At 30.3% G+C, this 20,625-nt stretch overlaps 2 protein-coding genes across 6 annotated transcripts; both read left to right on the top strand.

Annotated features, from left to right (window-relative positions):
- The first annotated feature begins 1,524 nt into the window (after positions 1 to 1,524).
- LOC120117918 (protein SRC1-like) lies at positions 1,525 to 11,298 on the top strand. Of its 4 annotated transcripts, none has more exons than XM_039138086.1 (3): positions 1,525 to 1,627; positions 3,191 to 3,529; positions 11,287 to 11,298. In XM_039138086.1, the coding sequence occupies exon 2, from the start codon at positions 3,203 to 3,205 to the stop codon at positions 3,515 to 3,517; it is 315 nt and encodes a 104-aa protein (XP_038994017.1). In that variant the 5' UTR covers positions 1,525 to 1,627; positions 3,191 to 3,202; the 3' UTR covers positions 3,518 to 3,529; positions 11,287 to 11,298. The 4 variants fall into 4 exon arrangements, with proteins under 4 accessions (XP_038994017.1, XP_038994018.1, XP_038994015.1 ...); XM_039138087.1 differs by lacking the exon at positions 11,287 to 11,298 and adding an exon at positions 11,035 to 11,046 and having other exon boundaries at positions 3,191 to 3,538; XM_039138084.1 differs by lacking the exon at positions 11,287 to 11,298 and adding an exon at positions 3,968 to 4,137 and having other exon boundaries at positions 3,191 to 3,536.
- Positions 1,634 to 2,542, top strand: LOC120117917 (protein SRC1-like). Of its 2 annotated transcripts, none has more exons than XM_039138083.1 (2): positions 1,634 to 2,112; positions 2,381 to 2,542. In XM_039138083.1, exon 1 carries the CDS (start codon positions 1,637 to 1,639, stop codon positions 2,075 to 2,077), a length of 441 nt encoding a protein of 146 aa, XP_038994014.1. In that variant the 5' UTR covers positions 1,634 to 1,636; the 3' UTR covers positions 2,078 to 2,112; positions 2,381 to 2,542. The 2 variants fall into 2 exon arrangements, with proteins under 2 accessions (XP_038994014.1, XP_038994013.1); XM_039138082.1 differs by having other exon boundaries at positions 1,634 to 2,119.
- Positions 11,299 to 20,625: the final 9,327 nt, after the last annotated feature.

Here is a 20,625-nt window from a genome sequence, read left to right as displayed (position 1 = left end):
TCCGAACTTAATAAAAAAATCAATTTAGCCTATTTATCACATCATTAACCGCATCATCAGTCATTGTGAACTATCACGTCAGTACCGTAGGTTGTCTCGTTAGTATCGTAACAGTTAACGATGAAAATCTTTAGTCGGAGGGCCACATTGATTTTTTCTTCTAAGTTTGAGGGCTACATTAAATACAAAAATAATTTAAGTATCGCGTTGATTTTTTCTAAAAATACAAGAATATCAAATTTTTTTTCCTTAAATATAAAATATTTTAAAATTTTATATATTTGAATTATTTTCTAAAGATATATAGTTCGATTTATGGAGGGTGGGTGGACCCTTCGAATCAAACTATTCGTCGAGTTTTAGAATTGGGAGAAAATAATAATCTAAAAACTTCATATTTCTTCCAGCAAGTATATCTTTCTGTCACTCATGTCTTTGATTTTTTTCAGCGTTATTATTACTTTGTTGGTTTTCATTCAACATAAGAGAAACGAATAATGAAATAAATTTACCTTCTAATTTGTCCCCCCCCCCTCAAACTTTTATTTTACCGCTTTTATCTTCAATAAAAATAATCGAATAACTACCTATAAAATCAAATAATTCTATATGTTGTGAAGATATACTATTTTGACAATACAATGGACAAATAGAAAAAATATAGTTATACTATTAAAAATGATATAAAGATCGTCAGTTATTTATTGGTAAAAAATTATCTCCTTTAAAAAAATTATTTATTTAGATAAAAGTTTTTAAATCTATTACAATACATAGATAATATTTTTACAAGTAAACCTTTTGATAAGTTCATACAATGTGTCAGAATCAAGTTTTATGTTTGATAAAAAAATATATCTAATTTGATCAACTTATGAATTATCATTATCACTCTAATACATTAAGTATCATTACAAAAACTCCAATTAAGATTAAAAAATGAAATTGTCTTTCTATATTAGATTGATCATCTATTTTCTCTTTTATAATCATTTTTTTTCAAACATCAATCTATAATCATTGTTTTGTTATTGATCACGAACGTTTCTCCATTTAAGTTAGAAGGAATAAATCACTCATAATTGATAAATTTATTTTATTTCATTAATATATATAAATCACAATGATTAAAATTAATTAATACGTCAAAGTCTCAAGACTCGCAAAATAACTAAAATAAATCAAAGTTAATATAGTGGATGACACACATACCGAGCACGATGTAACATAGATTTGGACGTTGGAAGTTCCAGCGACTCAAAATTTGCCAACACTTGACACCTATTCATATATTTAACCATTAAACTAATATTATTATTTTTAATAATGTATTATTTTAAATATTTGATAAATTCAAATAAACCATAATTTCCAAAAATAAATACGTTGCAGAAGGAAGGCCCACAATTTCCTCGAGACGAGAAAAGGGTACGAAGGTAATTTGAATTCTAGACGATGATAATCTTCTATAACGAAGAGATGATTATCTTTCTAGCGCCACTGATACACTGAACCCCCACCCACCTTGCCTTAATTTGCCTATAAATAGGAACCAAAATCTTGAATATTTTTCACACTCATATTCAAAGCAATCGAGGAATCGAAGTTTATTAAACAAACAAACCAAGTTCCAACAATGTCGGGAATCATGAACAAGATCATGGGAGGTGATCAAAAGAAAGAGGAAGAAAAGCACCTTGGAGAAGGTCACCCTGATGGAGGCCATGGCCAAGCCTATGAGCGCAAGGAAGAAGGACATTATGATGCTGGCCATGGTCACGGTTATGGCACGGGTATGACCGGTGGTACTGCCATGACCGGTACCGAATACAAGGGAGAGACCGGCCATGGTTATGGCACAGGCACAGGAACAGGCATGACTGGAGCCACGTACATGGGAGAGGCCGGTCACGGCCATGCCCATGGCGAGCAGCACAAAGAAGGCTTAATGGATAAGATTAAGGACAAGATACATGGCGACGGAACTACGGAACATGGTCAGGAGGGCGAAAATAAGAAGAAGGAGAAGAAGAAGCATGAAGGTGGTCGTGACGGCAGCAGCAGCGACAGTGATTAGACGTTCGCTATCGTCTCAGAATTCCTCTCCTTATAGTATAGGGTAATTATTTTTTGATTCATAATAGGAAAATATTATTTTTTTTACTGAATTTTGAAATTATCTTCATATAATATTTCGGTCATTTCCTTGGATCTAGCAAATGTAGAAAGAGAAAAAAAATACAGTAAAATAATTCAGTGAATTTTAAATTTTAAAAAATTTAAGAATATATTTTTAAGTGTAATTATATTTTTACTGAAAAATAATGTGCGAAATCTTTTGATTCCATCTTCTGATATAACTTTTGTGTATGTGTTGCAGGTTCATGGGATGAAAATATGGCTTATCATATGCTTTTACTTTGCGGAAAAAGAAAAGAAAAAAACATATTTGTATAATATTAGTATCGTGTGATGTATTTTGGCATGCTATGAATGAAATATGATACATGAGAATAAAATTTTGGTTTTTCTAATGTTCCAATTTGGGTGTATCTATATATATTATTACAATTTTATTATATGAAAAGATAATTAAATAAATTACTGAATAAGAAACGTTTTGAATAATATTCATATATGAATATACACATTAAAGTAAGTCCTTAAAGCAATCTAATTATATAGATACGCTAAAGTAAATTTCTAAATCAAACACTAAATATTTTGGTACAATCGAAGATCCTAACACGAATCTATATTAAAAAATTGATTTAATCTAATTTAATTTTTGAAATATTTTATAAATAAAACAAAATCATATTTATTTATTCTTATATTTTGATTCAAAATTATAAAGGAATGATTAAAACTAAAATAGTTTACCATGTAAAGAACTTACATGTCAAACCATCACAGGATTATTTTCACACGTTGGACCATATAATAATAATAATAAAACGTGGCAAATGACAAACCGGCAACACGTTAGATACACGAAAGGGGTATTAAAGTAATTTGAGCTGGAGACGCGGATAATCTTCAATAATGAAGAGAGAAGTTAATTACTAATTAATTTTCTAGCGCCACTGACGAGGAACCAACCTTCCTCAATTTGCCTATAAATACAAACCAAATTCTTCAAAGTTTTTCACACTCAAATTCCAAACAAACTCTCGAAAAACTATAGGAGAGTAATCCAAAAATGTCGGGAATCATGCACAAGATTGGTGAAGCCCTCCACATGGGAGGAGACAAGAAAGAGGAACAGAAGCACAAGGGAGAGGCTCATCACGATGCAGGCCATGGCCACGGCGGCGCCGAGCACAAGGGAGATGCCGATCACGGACACGGCAAGGGTGAGCAGCACAAGGAAGGCATAGTGGATAAGATCAAGGACAAGATCCATGGCGATGGAAGTAAGGAACATGGTCACGAGGGCGAGAAGAAGAAGAAGAAGAAGGAGAAGAAGAAGCACGAAGATGGCCACGAAAGCAGCAGCAGCAGTGATAGTGATTAGATCTTCCATAATGTCGTCTCGGTATTGATTAATTTTTTTAACATTTCCCTTTAAAATGGATATTTATGGTCCGTTGAAATCTTGATGGCCTTAGATCTATGTTGATTTATTAGATTTTCTGATTTTATCTAAGTTGAAATTCCGGGCATTTCCTAAGATCTAGCAAATGTAGGTAGACGGGAAAATAGAGAATATCAGCCGATTCTAATTTAGACTATTAATTAAGCATCTGAAGTTCAATTCAATTAGTAATTAATGTCTTTTTTACAGTAAAAATAATTAAATAGTAGTAAATAAAAAAATTGATTTTAAAATTGTGTATTGATTTAAATTGATCTAAGAATGTGTCTACTGCAATCACATAGACAAGTGAAAAAAAGTATTGGATAAAACAATTTTGATTACATTTTCTAATATAAATTTAATTGTTTTTGTAATGCAATGCAGGTGCATTGCATGGGATGAATGTGAAGGCTTGCCAAAATTTTATCTTTTCATATACTTTGACTTTGTGAAAAAGAAAAAAGAATCTTATTTTCTGTTTGATATTAGTATTGTGTGATGTATTATAGGAGACTGAATAAATTATGATGTGAGAATAAAAGTTTCCATCCTCTAAAGCTTCAAAGTCCGGATGTTATAAATATATATTAGAAACGATTATATTATACGAAAATAATTAAATAATTATTCGTATCGAATATGCAATTATATTATAAATGAATTATGATATTTGTTGCATCGTGCTGAAATTTTCAATGTTGATTCTTGTAAATGCGAAAACCTGAAGTTGTCGAATTGTTGGTAAAGAAAGGGGGCAAAATCGTATCGAATAGTTTCTATTTGTTGCATTGTGCCGTGGACCAACAAAGATGTTAAACCCTTGAAAATTGCGGATTCCTTAATTGCACTATGCGGGCTCACCAGGATACTGTTCATAGCGGAGCAATGACAACTGGTGGCATGCCAAGAATAGCCACTATACAGGTTTCGTCTCCGGGGAAAATGGGGAAATAGATTGAGACTAAGGCAGCGCCAATGAAGCGGAGACTGGCAAAGGCGAGAGCCGTGCGAGGAAGCTTTTAATTGATTGTTTGCCAGTGACAGTCATATATGTAGCTTGATGATCATATATCTTAGAGACATTAAATTGATTCCTTTTTAAGGAGAATTAAGTTTGAGAACTCGTTATTCAGAAATGTTAACTCCATAACCTGGATTTATACATAAAATCAATGAGTTTCTAAAGGGAAGTCGAGTTGAAATTGTTGATAATTTGCTTGTAAAATGTTCAGTATATGGTAGCATCAGAAATTATATCTTTTGTTGTTTGATTATTTTATGAGATTTTTCTATTATTATGAAGGGAAATCGAGTGAAATTGTTGATAATTTCGCAAAACTATTGAAATCAAACATTGCTATACATACGTATGTGTTTGTATATCCAAAAATATGAGAATCATTTCTTGAAAATATAATTTCTACTAAAAAATTTGACATGGAATGAGAATTATGAGATATTTAGTTGTATCCAACAACTATTTTTTGTTTGGTTTAGTCGTTGACTGACCAACTAATACTCTGTTTTGGTGATGCTATTTAGTTTGAAAAAAAATAATGGAGCTTATGAATATAGGGATGATTAACAATAATAAACTATATATTACAAAAGTTTATTATCGATTTTGATGTTACTAACACCAATTCAAATTGGTTACATAATAATTTTTAATAGGCACTATAAAGATATTTTTCTTTAGAATTTTTATTTAATAATTTTATGTTTTATATGAAATTTATGAATAAGTTGGTATCATGAATTAATTGGATTTTAATTTAGTTGGAAATTTAAAAATATTTATTGATTACCCACTAATATTTTAAGATTAATTTCTTATTTTTAATTCATTATATGCTAGTATATTTTTAATAAAGCAATTTCATTGTCTACAAAGTCAATGACTCAAATGATAAAGATAAAGTAATTTTTCAGGATAAAATAACATATTTGACTCTCAAAGTTATCAGACAAGATATTTTATTTTATTTTTTAAAAAAAATTCTCACCTCTTTTAGTTTTTAATTAATTAGTTTTATTAAATTGAATTTATTAATAGAAAATTAATGGTTTATTAAATTAATATAAATTAATTTTATTTAGAAATAAAGGAGAGAGGTATAAAAGGATAGGAAAGCCGAATACGTAACAGTCGGGGATTGGTGGTGAAAGCCGCCTAAGGACTTCAACTATATTGGGTTGGTATTTACAGGTGAAATTATGTCTATTATATAACAAATCATTAGACCAATGAATAATTAATAACTATATTATATATATTAAATATGTCAAATAATTAACATATTTATCATCTTTTAATTTAGAATAAACTACACGTTTAATATCTAAACTATTATTTTTATTTTGTTTTGGTACCTAAGCTTTATTTTTTCAAAACCATAACCAACGTTTAGTTTATGTTTTATTCTGATATCTCACCATTAAAAAATTAACAGATATGCATGTCATTTTTATGGGTAAATTACATCATTTATCACTCAACTATATTCTCACTCCTATTTTGGTCATTGAAGTTTAATTTTTTAATTTAATCACTTAACATTTAATTATTCTTATTTCAATCACTCTAAGTAATTTTATTAATATTTTTATGATGTGATATCTTTTAAATATTTTTTTATTAATATATGATTAAAATTAAAAAGGAAGGGGCGGATTGGAGAGGTCGGTAAGAATGATATCGTGAGGGGCTTGTGATTTTGAGATTATGGTATAATTTTAAATTTATTTATTTATATTTTAATTATATATCAATAAAATAATAATAAAATGTAATGTCACAAATATTAATAAAATAAACTAGAGTGATTATTACATGAGTAATTTGAAAATTGAGTATTAAATTGAAAATTTTTAAACCTTAATGACCAAAATAAGAGTGAGAAGATAGTTATGTGATGAATGACACCTCAATTAAATGTAATACTTTCTAAACGTTGCTCAATAGATAAAATATATTACATGTTTAAAAATATTCAAATTTACGTATTCCTAATTAAATGTAATAGTTTCTAAACGTTGCTCAATAGATAAATTCAGAATTACTTTTACAGTATTTATTAATTAAATTTTAGATTTTAGTATCAATAGCTGTGATCTCTTCACACGTCCCTCCGTTTAAAGAAATTCCATTGATTATAACAAAAAATCAAAGGTCAATCCTACTTCTAACAATGACAGCTTTAGCACAACTAAAACATGAAATTTAGGTAAATCTGTCTTTTAAAGTGTTTGTCATTGTTTGGAATCCTATACACTTATCACATACATTAAGACTAATGTCATTAGACTTACTAAATAAATTAGTAAAATATTAAAACAAAACATATAATAAGCTCTCGATTTGCTTTATATGGGCTAAAACTATAACAGCAAAACCCTTAACAAATAACAACCTTGTTAAGAATATGAAACTATTGACATTTTTATGGATAAATTATATCAGAATCTCTGGACAAAGGAACACCATTAATTGATTACTAGATCTGTAGTTTGTTGCATTTAGGTATTTTTATGTATTATAGTTAAATTTAAAATTTGATATATTGTTATATTTATTTAAATTTTGGTATGTACTTGGATTATATAATAATTATAATGTGATGCAGATGCGGAATAAAAAAGTTATGTTCTTGATCTGGGCACACAAATCATGAGGCTGGAGTGGTGGTTTCGACAGTTGTACATTGGGATCTATGTTACCACCGAATCCACCACCGACACCGTTTAAATGACGTGCCACACCCAATCCAGCGCAGTTTCCCATAAAACCAGCTTGCAAATTTTAACCTTGTTGCTTGGGGAAGTCTAAGTAGCTTAATTTAAGATTAAAAAAACATGATTATGTAATTTAAAATGTAATAAAATTTATAATATTTTAAGTAGAGTATAACTTAAAATATTATATGTTTTTAATATTTTCGATTAAATTACTATTTTTAATTTTAAATTAGACTACCATACAAAATTATACTTAGGCTTAGTTTGTTTTCATTGTGCAACCTCTTCAAACTTCTTATGTCTGCGCCAGACCACGCGCAGACATTAGGCTTCGCAGACCATTTGTTTTTTAGAAGACAGAAACTCTTCAAACGTCTGCACGAGCTCTTCTTGGTACAGACATGGTTTTATGTCTTCAAAGGTCTTTAAAGGTCTGCGGGAAAATTAAAATTATTTAAATTTATTTTAAAATTTATTTTAAAATATAGATTTATTTATTTTAAAATATGGATTGATTTATTTTAAAATATGGATTGATTTATTTTAAAATATGAAAAAAAATTATTTTAAAATATGGAAAATTTATTTTAAAATATGAATTGATTTATTTTAAAATATAGATTGATTTATTTTAAAATATAGATTGATTTATTTTAAAATATTGATTGATTTATTTTAAAATATGAAAAATTTTATTTTAAAATATGGATTGATTTATTTTAAAATATGAATTGATTTATTTTAAAATATAGAAAATTTTATTTTAAAATATGGATTGATTTATTTTAAATTATGGATTGATTTATTTTAAAATATGAATTGATTTATTTTAAAAAACATATTATTGTAGTTGTATGGATTATTTAAATTTAAGTATTATAAAAATAAAATTATTTAAATTTCAGTATTGCAAAACTCTTTTAATTTTAAAAAATCAGTTTATTTTATATTTCAGTTTATTTTAGCAGTATGCAGACATTAAAAAACAAACAGTATTCTTCTTGCAGACTGCAGACTTTTGGTCCACATCTTCTGCTGCAGATGTCTGCAGATGTGGTCCGTAAACTGCAAATGTCTGCAGATGTGGTCCGTAAACTGCAGACCTTTTACCTCTTCAAAAATAAACAACACTTTAGTTTGTAAGTATTTAATTATTTACAACCCTGAATTAGATCTCATTGCACCTAAATCATTTTGTACCTAAATACTTACAAAACAAGTAAGATAATTGTCGAAAAGTATAGTATTTTGTGAAATAAAATATTAACAATGATAAAAAAATTAAATAGAATACAAATTATATCATAACATATATTATCATTTTTTAAAATTAAACTAATATTGATGTAATCATTTAAATGAACGTTATATATATATATATTGTTCTGAAGAAAATGGATTAGATAATAATTTAATACGCCTATAATATTTATATATATTAACATGAACACAAATTAAACGAAACAAATAGATCTGGTAAATTTGATATATATTCAATTATTCAAATTGATTTACTTGATTTGAGACTCGATATAAATTCAAACATGATAAAAAATTAATCCAAAACTTAATTGAACTGAATCCAACTCAAATTTTAGTTGGACTGCAACCCGAATTTAGTTTACCTATGTCCGATCCAAATCAAACTACAACCCGATTTTAACCCGATAATTGAGTATAAGTGAATGAATAGTTTATTATTATTATTATTATTATCTATTTTTAGTATTAATAAAATAGTGAAATGATATATGTTTTATTCTCACTTTTTATTATACTACTAGTTAACTATCAGTTCTAGAAATAATTTAATGGTTCAATATAATATTTCCTCAGTTAAAAGACCATTTTTATATATATAATGAAATAACTTCTAGCTTTGAAATTAAACTGTGATAATATATATTCACATAAAATTATTAATTTTAAAAATTCATTAATTTAATTGATTAAAAATGAAACTTTTAGCTCTGAATTTGAAACGTGACAATATATATTCATGTAAAATTCTCGAATTATGAGTACTAAATAGCAACATTGAAAGTTATGATGATAAAGAGAAACAACGGCTGATCTAGAAATCTAAAGGTTGATTTGAATTAAAACCGATCTGAATTGACCCGAAAATCTAAAGGTTGACTCTGACCGAAACTAATCGATATGATATAGACCGGACATGAAGCCAACTGGTTTGATATTAACCTGACCCGAAAATCAACCGATTCGATTTTGACCCGACCAAGACTGAATTTTCATATATTGAACTCAACTCAACTAGATCCAATTCGACCAAAACCGAATCTAAACCGAAATAGCCTAGAATCGAAATGACTCGATCTTAACCTAATATGAATGACCCAATTACGACCTCTATGAACAAGCAGTGATAATAAATAATGTTGAACCATAAATATACTATTTAATTAAGAAAAAAATAAAATTATATTTAAATTCTTTAAAAAAAACTCTCACGCAATATTAACGACAATAGTATATATATATATTTTTATTTTCTATGTACACCATGAGTTTAACCTTGGGGCCTTCTTTGTTTGTTAGTAAATCATAACCTTACAATTCACATTTCAACCACAAAATATTCTGAAAATGACTATTCTATTTTATTGAAAACTTTACATCAAATCAACCCTTAAAAAAATCTCAAACTCATGAGTTTAAATAGCATTTTCATGCCCCCCTTCTCTACCTTTCATGGCATATTTTTTTATAAATAAAATTAATTTAAATGCCCTCTTTCTTATTTCTCAAAAATAAAAAACTCTTAATAATTGATAATGAATTCAGTTGATAAACTTTTTCATCTTTTAAACATAAAACGATAATAGACATACGCTTTATTTTCTAAAAGCAAATTATTTTCAGTTTTCTTTTCCAGAATAATCGAAATAGTGTAAAAGATTTTTCTCTTTAAAAAAAGAAAATAATAATAATAATAATAATGAAATCATGCTTGTGTGGATAGGCAAAATTGCCACGATAATGTATGGGGAATATATTATTTCCCAAAATAATGTTGTAATGTCATTATTTCCTCAAATGGGGCAATTGACATAGGAACATGGATCTCTCGGCGTCTTTAGCAGATTTCTCGGCGTCTTCAGGTTGGTTCATTCGTTCGAGGGAGATCTAGGCGTCTTCAATACAATTGCATGCAAAATCAGATCTTTAGGCGTCTTCAACACAATTTGCATTCAAACATAGAGGTTTCGGCGTCTTCAAATTATTTTCCATGCTCATCTGATCTCTCGGCGTCTTCCTTTGGTTTCCATGCTTGTTGCATTCAAACATGGAGATCTCGTTGGCAGCCATAGATTTTGGAGCAAAACGAGGAAAGCAAGGGAAGATAATGGGTTATAGGGTCCAACGTGAAAGCTTTCCGGCTTATGAGTGAGTTAGTTTGAACACCAATAATCAAGTGTCAAAAATTAATCAAAGTAATCTAATTAGCATAATGCCAAAGAAAAATTTATATAAAATGTACATTTTATAAATTTATGCAAAAGCAAAAGTATTATGGCCCAGGATTAACATTAAACAAATGCATACATTTATTATATAAAAACATTAATTTTATAAAGTAGCACTAAACATTAAGAAAGGTTACATGATCTATATTTATTTATACAAAAATAAATCATGCACGCAAAAGGGAATTCACGTGGTGAGCAGGGAATTCACGGGGTGAGATGATAAAGATGCATGGGGCATGGATGTCGGGATTAGCAGAATGCATGTGATTACTTGGCGTCTTCTTCACAATTTGGGGTGGAATACTCAGCGTTTTCTTCACATGGGAGGGGATGTCTCGAAGTCTTCTTCATAATAATGCATGCACAAAAGTTCGAAACATCTTTATAAGAGTGCTCGGCTCGGTGTCTTTCTTCATTGTGAGATAACACAAGCAAAGAGAGTGAGAGGAAGGATATCAGAAGCAAAAAGAGCGAGAGAATCATCATCGTAGTAAAAAAATTGAGGTAATTTAAACTCAAGCCATAGATCTAATTTTCTTCTTGTTTTTAAGGTTTAGTGATTATATGTTGTGATTATATGTTATTACATTACATAGTTTAAAATAATGATTTATATGTTGTTACATAATTTGAAATAAGCTTTGGATCATTTTGGAACATTGTCAAGTTATAGTGACTGTTTTGCAAACTTTGTGGAGTTTAAGGAATAAGATGTAAATTATTAAAAGTTGGTATACTATGCTGGAATTTAGTATTAGTATGCATAATTGGTTCAATTTGATAGAATTTATAAATTTAGGGATTATATTGCAAAGTTTGAAAATATTGAGAACCAAATAGTTAATTATTTGAAATTTATCTTTGAAGTTTATTTTTTTTTTATTAAATTAGATAACATGTTATTTGAAAAAAAAACAACTTAATATTTGATTGTAATATTTAAATTTTTTTGTCTAGATTTGTTGAAACATGGCAGAAGAAAATATTCTTTTGAGGCTAGATGGTCGACATATTTCGAGTCATTTGGGAGAATTGGTAATATGATCGACTTATTTTTTTATTTGAGAACGATGAATTAATTCTAATTACATGGATTAACAAATTGCAGGATGACGAACAACGAGTCCTTCGTCCTCGACTTATCAACTGTGAGATGCCAGATCAACGTATTGTTGATAATTTGAAAATAGTTGGTTTTTATGATGTTGCTTTTGTAAGAGAATTTCGGTTGATCCCCGGTTTGATAAGTGCATTAATTGAACGGTGGAGACCAGAAACTCATACTTTTCATCTTCCATGTGGTGAATGTACGATCACTTTGGAGGATGTGGCTTTACAACTCGAAGTTCCTACAAATGGAATGTCAGTTGTGGGAAATACTGATCTTGACGTGTTTGCAATATGTGAGCGTTACCTTGGGAAGGTACCAGACAAAGATATAGCAAAAGGGTCACGACTGAGATTATCCTGGTTGGCAAATGAGTTTAAGCTCGATCCTGATTGTAGTGAGCAAGACATTATATATACAACTCGAGCATATATATTACGGTTGATCGGCGGAATCTTGATGCTGGATAAATCCAGTAATCTTGTCCATATACAATATCTTCCGTTTTTAGAGAACTTCTTTATGACCCGTCAGTATAGCTGGGGATCAGCAATTTTGGCGTTCTTGTATCGCGAGATGTGCAAGGCGTCATTACTTGTAAACGATGCGTATACAACTGAAATCGGTGGATGCACGATGTTATTACAATCGTGGGCGTGGTACAGAATTCCATGGTTAACACCGATTAGCCGAACTGCAGTTGACTTTCCTCTTGCCGAAAGGTAATAATATTTTATCTTAAATTAAATAAAGAATATTTTGTAAATGAAAAATAATTACAGAATTTTATTTTGAATGATATACAAATTGAGACATAAAATAGAAAGAACGGGATTGGCGCACAATAATGTGAAAGAGTTTAGGTTTAATATTGACATCAAATGCAAAGTCGAGGTATATATAAAATTAATTAGCAAATTTATTTTTTTATTATGTTTATATTATAATATTGTTGTTAATTTATTTTGTAGATTTTTATAATTATTTAATTAAATAATAACTATATAATTTTGTTTTATAGTTTATTTGGAGGTCGTACAATGATCAAGAAATTATGTCGTGCGTACCGCAACATGTATGGGAGGGTTGTCAATATTGATGTGTTGTTACACCATTGATCCATTTCATGTTTGTGGAGTTCCAATTTGCCGATAGAGTGTTGAGGCAGTACGGCTTCCACCAACATATTCCAGTCATTCGAGAGAATCATGATGCTCTCCATCGATTAGATGGGCGGGGTAGGGTCGGTGAGGATTGGTCGATGAGGCATGTCAACCATATCAATCATTGGAACAACAAGGGTTCATACTTGCCAACTCTCACTCCCATACAAGCGGATGACTTTGACTTCAAGAGTTCGGATTACCTTAATTATTTTTGGGAACATGGAAAGCTGTTCTTAACAACGATCAGAGAAAGACGACAATTTATAGAGTATACAAAAAATTTGGTAAACCCGAGAAACCAAGAAGGCATTGGAGTGGGAGTTCTTCTCACCGTGTAGTAGAACAAGAGGCAATGGATAATATCCCACCAGAATCTTTTGATCACACAATATCATTTAGTCAAGTGGTTGGTGATTCTGGTGTTACGTCCTACACTCCTCAGATGGGAGAGCATAGTGTTGGTAGGCATGTATTTACAACACCATAACCTATGCCCTCTATGAATGAACAAGTTGGTTATGATGAACAAACTCCTGAACAAGTGCAACTACCATAACAAAACCGACGTGCGCCTCGACATTATTACTTAACAACACCCCGACACCGTCAAGAGTTGTAATCCTTATTTAAATTGTTTGTATCAAATTTAAGTAATTGAATCGAATATCATTACTATTATTAAATTATTAAACTTTAATATCATTACTATTATTAAATTATTAAATCATTAAATTTTAATTATTAAAGTGAAGTAATTATTATTAAATCATTAAAGTTAAATCATTAAAGTTAAATAATTATTATTAAATTATTAAATTTTAATCATTAAAATTTAATAATTATTATTAAATATATACTCGAGTAATTGAATCGAATATAATATACAAATTTATAAAATAATAAGATTATTGCTGAGGTCTATACTGTGGAAGGTTTGGACAATTTCTTTTTGAATGACCTTCACCTCTACATAATCCACATCTCTTCGGTTGGCCTTTCTCTCTAATATGGATATCCATACTGGTATGAATACGAGTAGATTCTGGTCGACCCGTCAGACTTCTACGAAGTAGTGCATTTGGCAACCATTCATCATGATCTCGATTATCCCAATAAGATTCATTTGAGATCGGTCTGAACTCATGGTTGTATATATTTAATATCCTCTGTAGGTGAAAGCACTCATCAACATAAGTGTATGAATTGATTCCAGTATGCATACATGCAGCGACTGCATGAGCACACGGATATCTCCACTCCTGAAAGCGGCCACAATCACACCATCTTTGTCGTAAATTAACAGTAAATGATTCTCTATCTGCTACTTCGTTATGACGTATGCATGCGATGACAACAAAAGTATGTCCAATTCGATCGAAGTCATGAACATACATTGAAGTTGCCATACGCTCATTTGCTTCCATTGCTTCTACCACCGTCGGAGCCTAGATTTTACCGCGATTTATCAGACACTCGATCTCTTTGCCTTTATCACACCAAAATTTAGCCAACCTAAAGTATGTCTCTTTCACCACACTCGCTATTGGGAGATGGCGTGTACCTTTTAGTACATAATTAATGGCCTCAGCAAGGTTTGTAGTCATATGTCCGTATCTCCGACCACCATCGTATGCTTGTAACCACTTTTCCCGCTCGATTTTCGATGCCCAGTTCCAAACGCGCTCATATATGGCCTTCAAATCCTCCAATCTCTTGTCAAAATTTGGTTGCCGTAGTTCATATCCTGTTTAAAAATATATATTGTGTTAAAGTAAATTTATAAACAAACACATAAATTGGTACAAATGCTTAAAATAAAACTTCCCATATTGACTATCTCCCTACGAATTCGGCCATTATGAAACTTCTCAATACAATTTTTACCAATATGACGAATACAATATGCGGGATATGCGTGCGGAGGTGTCCAACGACTTCCCGGTAATTCAATTGCTGCCAAAAGGCCTGATCCTTGATCGGATATCAAGAAAACTCCTTCTTCTCGGACAACATACTTACGTAGATTAGTCAGAAAGAAGTCCCAAGCCTCTATCGTCTCTCCTTCAACGATGGCGAATGCAATTGGGAATATATTTCGTTGACCATCCTGCGCAACTGCTATCAATAATATATGTTTGTATTGACCGTATAACCACATACCATCTACTTGGACCATACGGTTGCAAAATGGAAAACCTTCTATGCATGACTTGAATGCCCAAAAGAGTCTATGGAATATTTTATTCCCTTGAACAAGTTAACCTTCTCGGTTGTATGCATGCATGGTCTGATACTTCACGATGGTTCCAGGAATGAATTGTTTCATAGCTCGTAACAAATCAGGTAACTCATTGTATGATTTATCCCAATCACCATATATCAACCTCCTTGCCTTCTCCTTCGCATGCCAAACATGTTTGTATTTTACATTGTATCCAAACTGGTCTCGAATAGGTGCAGCCAACACCGAGCAAGAGATCCTTGGATTTTGTTCAACCAAAACCTTCACATATTGACAAATTACATCGGAGTCCAGTAGTCGGTGGTCTTGTTCGATAGAGTTTTGCAAACATGTGTGTGGACCATTGTACCTTGTAATGACCCAAGCATCTTGCCTCTGTATTTTGGACACTCTGATCAGCCACTTACACTCAGGCCCATATTTAACACACTTCGCGTACAAAGTTTTCTGGTTGGACTCTACAACCTTGAAATCTACATGGCCTCTTATGCAATACTCTTTAATCGCTAGTGTAGCTTCTTTTTTTCCTCTGTATTGGTTTCCAACTGATAATTCACCAGAGTTAACGGACGATTCACTCATGTAGCCTGAAATTAAATGTGGCATCTCCGGGAATTCAAGTGCCCTCATTGCTTCATAATCAATCTCCTGCATGTGAGGGGTAGGTTGATATGGTGTTGGATATTCACCAATATTGATATCAGCTTCATCACCATCGAACATGACGTCATCCTCAGCCAAATGAGGTTTTTCAATTTCTTCATCTTCATTGGAATCTTCAAGTATTTATTCCCATCGGTTTTCTGCGTCATATTGTGCGGCTCCAGAAGTTCCACCAACTTCATTTGCACTTTCCAACATCGCCACAAAGCTGTTCATCGACATATATGTTGGGTTATCGAAATGACTCTCGAAACCCATTTAAGATGAAGTTCCAAACGCATTTCTTGATGACCCAGGCACATTAGATATATTACACAACTCAACAAATAACTCAATAATTGGAATATTTGTCGAGTCATGTAATTCAACCATAGCTATTATATCATCATCTTCTTCAACTGGTACTGCAGCATACCTGACCGGATTGGGACATACCATAAATCTGTACCTCAAACCATCAACAGTAGCACGGGTTTTTCTTTCTATACTCGCCTTCATCTATACAAATATGATCTCCCTTTTAAACATCATATTTATAGGTGTTTCAGACTGAAAAATAACCCCGACCTCGTTTTCCATCATGTGTCCATTGTAATAGACAATCGTGAAAAATTTGTTGCTTATTTTCTCTACACGTAAAAATATAGATATTCAGATTAAATTACATTCTTAATTATAATGGATAATTAATAATCTGCAACCACCAACCTACCGAGATGTTAATGGATAATTAATAACCACCAACCACTAACATACTCGAGTTATTACTCAATAACAAAATCATAAATATAGTTCATTCTTTAAAATAAAAAAAATTATCTAATTAATTTCTATTTAAAAATTAAAATAATAGAGCAATTATAAAAATTACATAAAACTTACTATAAATTCGATTTATTTCTTCCTTTGTTCAAACTTTTTTCTCTTTTTTTCTCGAAATAACTCTCGAAATCTCGATGTAAGATTTTCTTCTCTTATCTTCTAACTTCTCATCGAACTCACTCTCACTCATTCTCCCTGACACCACTATCCTCCTATTTATAAATCATATTCGGTGCATTAACAACACCATTATTGCTTCACATGCGCGCATATTATGGAGTGATTTCCGATTACTCATGCAAAATTTTCTTTTGCATTATTGCACGCATTATTGCTTAACTTTTATATAATTTATGTTGATCATATTACTTTTTTTAATGTTTTTGTTTAGTAGTGTTACTTTATAAAATTAATACTTTTATAAATTTTCTTTTAACAATAACAAACTTTTCTTTTATAAAATGTGCTTCTGTTTAATATAGGTCCCAATGATTTTGCAAAATTTTATAAAGTGTTCGTTTTATATAAAATTTTCATGTTACCTTTTTTTAATATTTTTGTTTAGTAGTGTTAGTTTATAAAATTAATACTTTTATAAATTTTCTTTTAACAATAACAAACTTTTCTTTTATAAAATGTGCTTTTGTTTAATGTAGGCTCCAATATTTTTGCAAAATTTTATAAAGTGTGCGTTTTATATAAAATTTTCCATTTACCTTTTTTAAATGTTTTTGTTTAGTAGTATTAGTTTATAAAATTAATACTTTTATAAATTTTCTTTTAACAATAACAAACTTTTCTTTTATAAAATGTGCTTTTATTTAATGTAGACCCCAACGTTTTTGCAAAATTTTATAAAGTGTATGTTTTTATATAAAATTTTCTTTGGCATTATGTTATTAGGTTTCTAGCTGCCAAACTTAACTCATTGAATTATTGGCTTCCAAACTCAACTCATTAGCACGATGAAAAAGACGCCGAGAACTCCACTCCCAAGGCTGATGAAGACGTCGAGAGATCCTGCTACATGCACAAGACGCCGAGACATCTCACATGCAATATGAAGAAGACGCCGAGAGATCTCTTGAACATCCTTTGAACGAACATAGAAGACGCCAAACATTCCATTTTATGCATGGATTGAAGACGCCGAGAATCCTCTAATAAATCCAACAATATACAGACGTGCAGGCCCCCATATACATACGTCGCCCCCCACATGCAGCTTTCTCTGCTCACCCTGGGACATGTAACAGCAACTCCCTGCTCACACGTGATTTCCCACGTCCAGTCCCACATGCACAAGTCTCACACCACTGAAGAAGACGTCGAGAGTTCCTATAAGGAATCCAATACCACTGAAGACGCCGAGAGATTACATGTCGCCTGTAGCAAACTCTCCATTTAGGGAAATAATCGGCTGAGTGAATTATTTTAGGAATTAAACATTCCAAGCTACATTATCGTGGCAGTTTTGCCTGTGTGGATGCCATTGCCACCATGTGTATTTGTGTACGTTTCATATTGTGTTCAAATAAAAATAACTGGACCCACTTCACTTTCTCACCTAATCCCAACAACAAGACCATGTTTGGCTTGCTTCAAATTTGTTCAAATCGATAAATTACTCTTCTCACGTATAGCTTTATACCATCTTGTGGTAATTATATAAATGTTTAGATCTAAAACTTAAATCAAATAATATAATAAATTTATAAACAAAATTAAACTCAGTTCGTGATATTTGATAATAAAATAAATATTTTCCTTTTTTTAGATAATAAAATTATCTATTAATTAAAATCTAATCATTTTTATAAAAAAATATGCACATAACATATAATTATTTTTTACATTTACTTTAATAAATATGCATATTTCTTATTATATATATTTTAAAAAATAGTCTCCAACTCTTTTGCCAAAAAGTAGGCCCACCCGCAGCACCTTAACAACTTTCCGCCACCAACCCTCTCAGATTTTTTTCAATAAAAATGAAAATAAAATAAAACAACCAATAACGTTTCAATGTGAAAGAAAACACGTAACAATAAAGATAAAATAATCTAATACAAATTTTATTCATCTTTACTAGATGGTGGTCGATAAATGCGTCTCTTAAGGCGCGTGGGTACCTAAAGAGTTTATTAGGAGGGCGTTTGATTCGTGAATGATTATTATAATGAAAATATATTTTTTTAAATTGTATTATTTATTAAATTAAAATAATTATAAAATAATATATGTTTTAAATATTATTAGTTATTTAATAATGATTGTTCAATTACCATTGCATTAGTTGATGTTTGAACCCATGATCTCTAAGAACATCGAAAATTCTTTTAATTACTGAGATAAGTTAATTTATGCTTTAAATTGTATTCTTATGTATAGTTTTTTTTAATGATAATACTTTGTTACTAATAATAATATTTTTAAATGTTATAAAATAATTATTAAATTTATTAAAATATATTTGAATTTAAGTTGTTATAACTCATGCATCAAGTTCTTTTTTAGTTTAATATGAGATAATTATAACATAATATTTATATAAATAATTTTTAATTATTTGATAATAAATATCTGCACACTTTTATAAATTTCATCTTTAAATCTAAAATCTTTAAAAATTATAATAATTCATTTAACTACTAGTGATTTTTTTCCTGCATCAAGTTCAGCTAAACAATTTCACTTTACATCCTTATATTCACCCACGCGACACTCGAGAAAGGACCGCGCGTAGCCTTTAATTTCACAATTTTTTTATTATGATTAAAATGAAAAAATATTTTATTAATATTGCTTTTTTCAGCCATTGAAAGGCAGCGGCTACCAATTTTTGCTATAAAAGACGACTCCTCCGCCCTCACAATTCGTGCCACTTCTTCCTTTCTTATCTCTGTATCTAAGGGACTGTTCTTTAGATTCTCTCCGGTTCCTTTAAGGTACTGTCACTTCTCTCTCTGAATCATGACTGTTTCTTTATCATTTAATTAATTATAACTATGCTTTGAAATGGATTTAAACTTCTCAAAGCGTTTTGTTAAATGAAATTAAGATTTAAACTCCAATTTTTTGTTAAATAAAATTAAGATTTGCGTCTCTTTGTACTGAGATCTACTGTTAAGTGATGAGCATTTCAACTTTCACTGATGATTTTATTCCTGGATTTCCACTAATGATTTGGACTTCTCATTTATTACTTGGGTTTTGTCACAAAAAAAACTAACAAAAATTGAACTATGTGATTAAGATCTATTGAATATTGATGAGTGTCAGAATTTGAACTACACCCGTTGATTTTCTTTCTTGGTTTTCATTGATATTGGTTTAATAATTCTATTTTCAACTTGGTTTTTTCGAAAAATATCAAGAGTTTCCTGCTAACATCTATCAAAAGGTGTAATCATGGATTAGACGTTTTGTTGTATACCAACTTGGGTTTTAGGATTCGTTCAAGAATTTATTTCTTCATTTTATTTTCTTTTGATGAGATCTATTGGTTAGTGTTAGTGTTTGATCTGTTTTCTTGGTTTATCTTTCTATTTTGTCAGTTTATGAAAGCAATCTATTTAGATACAATCGTTTTCATCATAGATCCATAGTGTAATCATTAGTTTCTTTCTATAGATCTAAGTAAAGGAAGCTTTGGATCTCTGTACAAGCTGCATTGCAGATTTACCATGGATCTTACCTTTGACTCTGATGATTTTTGAATTCAGGAAGGATAGGACATATAAGGTTATTATCTTTTATATTTGAATGTTAATAAATCTGAATTTTCTCTGCTATTTTATTTGATTCAGAAA

The sequence above is a fragment of the Hibiscus syriacus genome, unplaced genomic scaffold (genome assembly GCF_006381635.1).
Source record: "Hibiscus syriacus cultivar Baekdansim isolate YM2019G1 unplaced genomic scaffold, ASM638163v2 tig00110324_pilon, whole genome shotgun sequence".
Lineage (NCBI taxonomy): Eukaryota > Viridiplantae > Streptophyta > Magnoliopsida > Malvales > Malvaceae > Hibiscus > Hibiscus syriacus.
Note: the sequence above shows the minus strand (reverse complement) of the source record. Positions and strands in the feature narration are given on the sequence as shown.

Coding starts and splice junctions, on each gene's coding strand:
- LOC120117917 (XM_039138083.1), top strand. CDS start 1,637: ATGTCGGGAATCATGAACAAGATCATGGGAGGTGATCAAAAGAAAGAG.
- LOC120117918 (XM_039138086.1), top strand. CDS start 3,203: ATGTCGGGAATCATGCACAAGATTGGTGAAGCCCTCCACATGGGAGGA.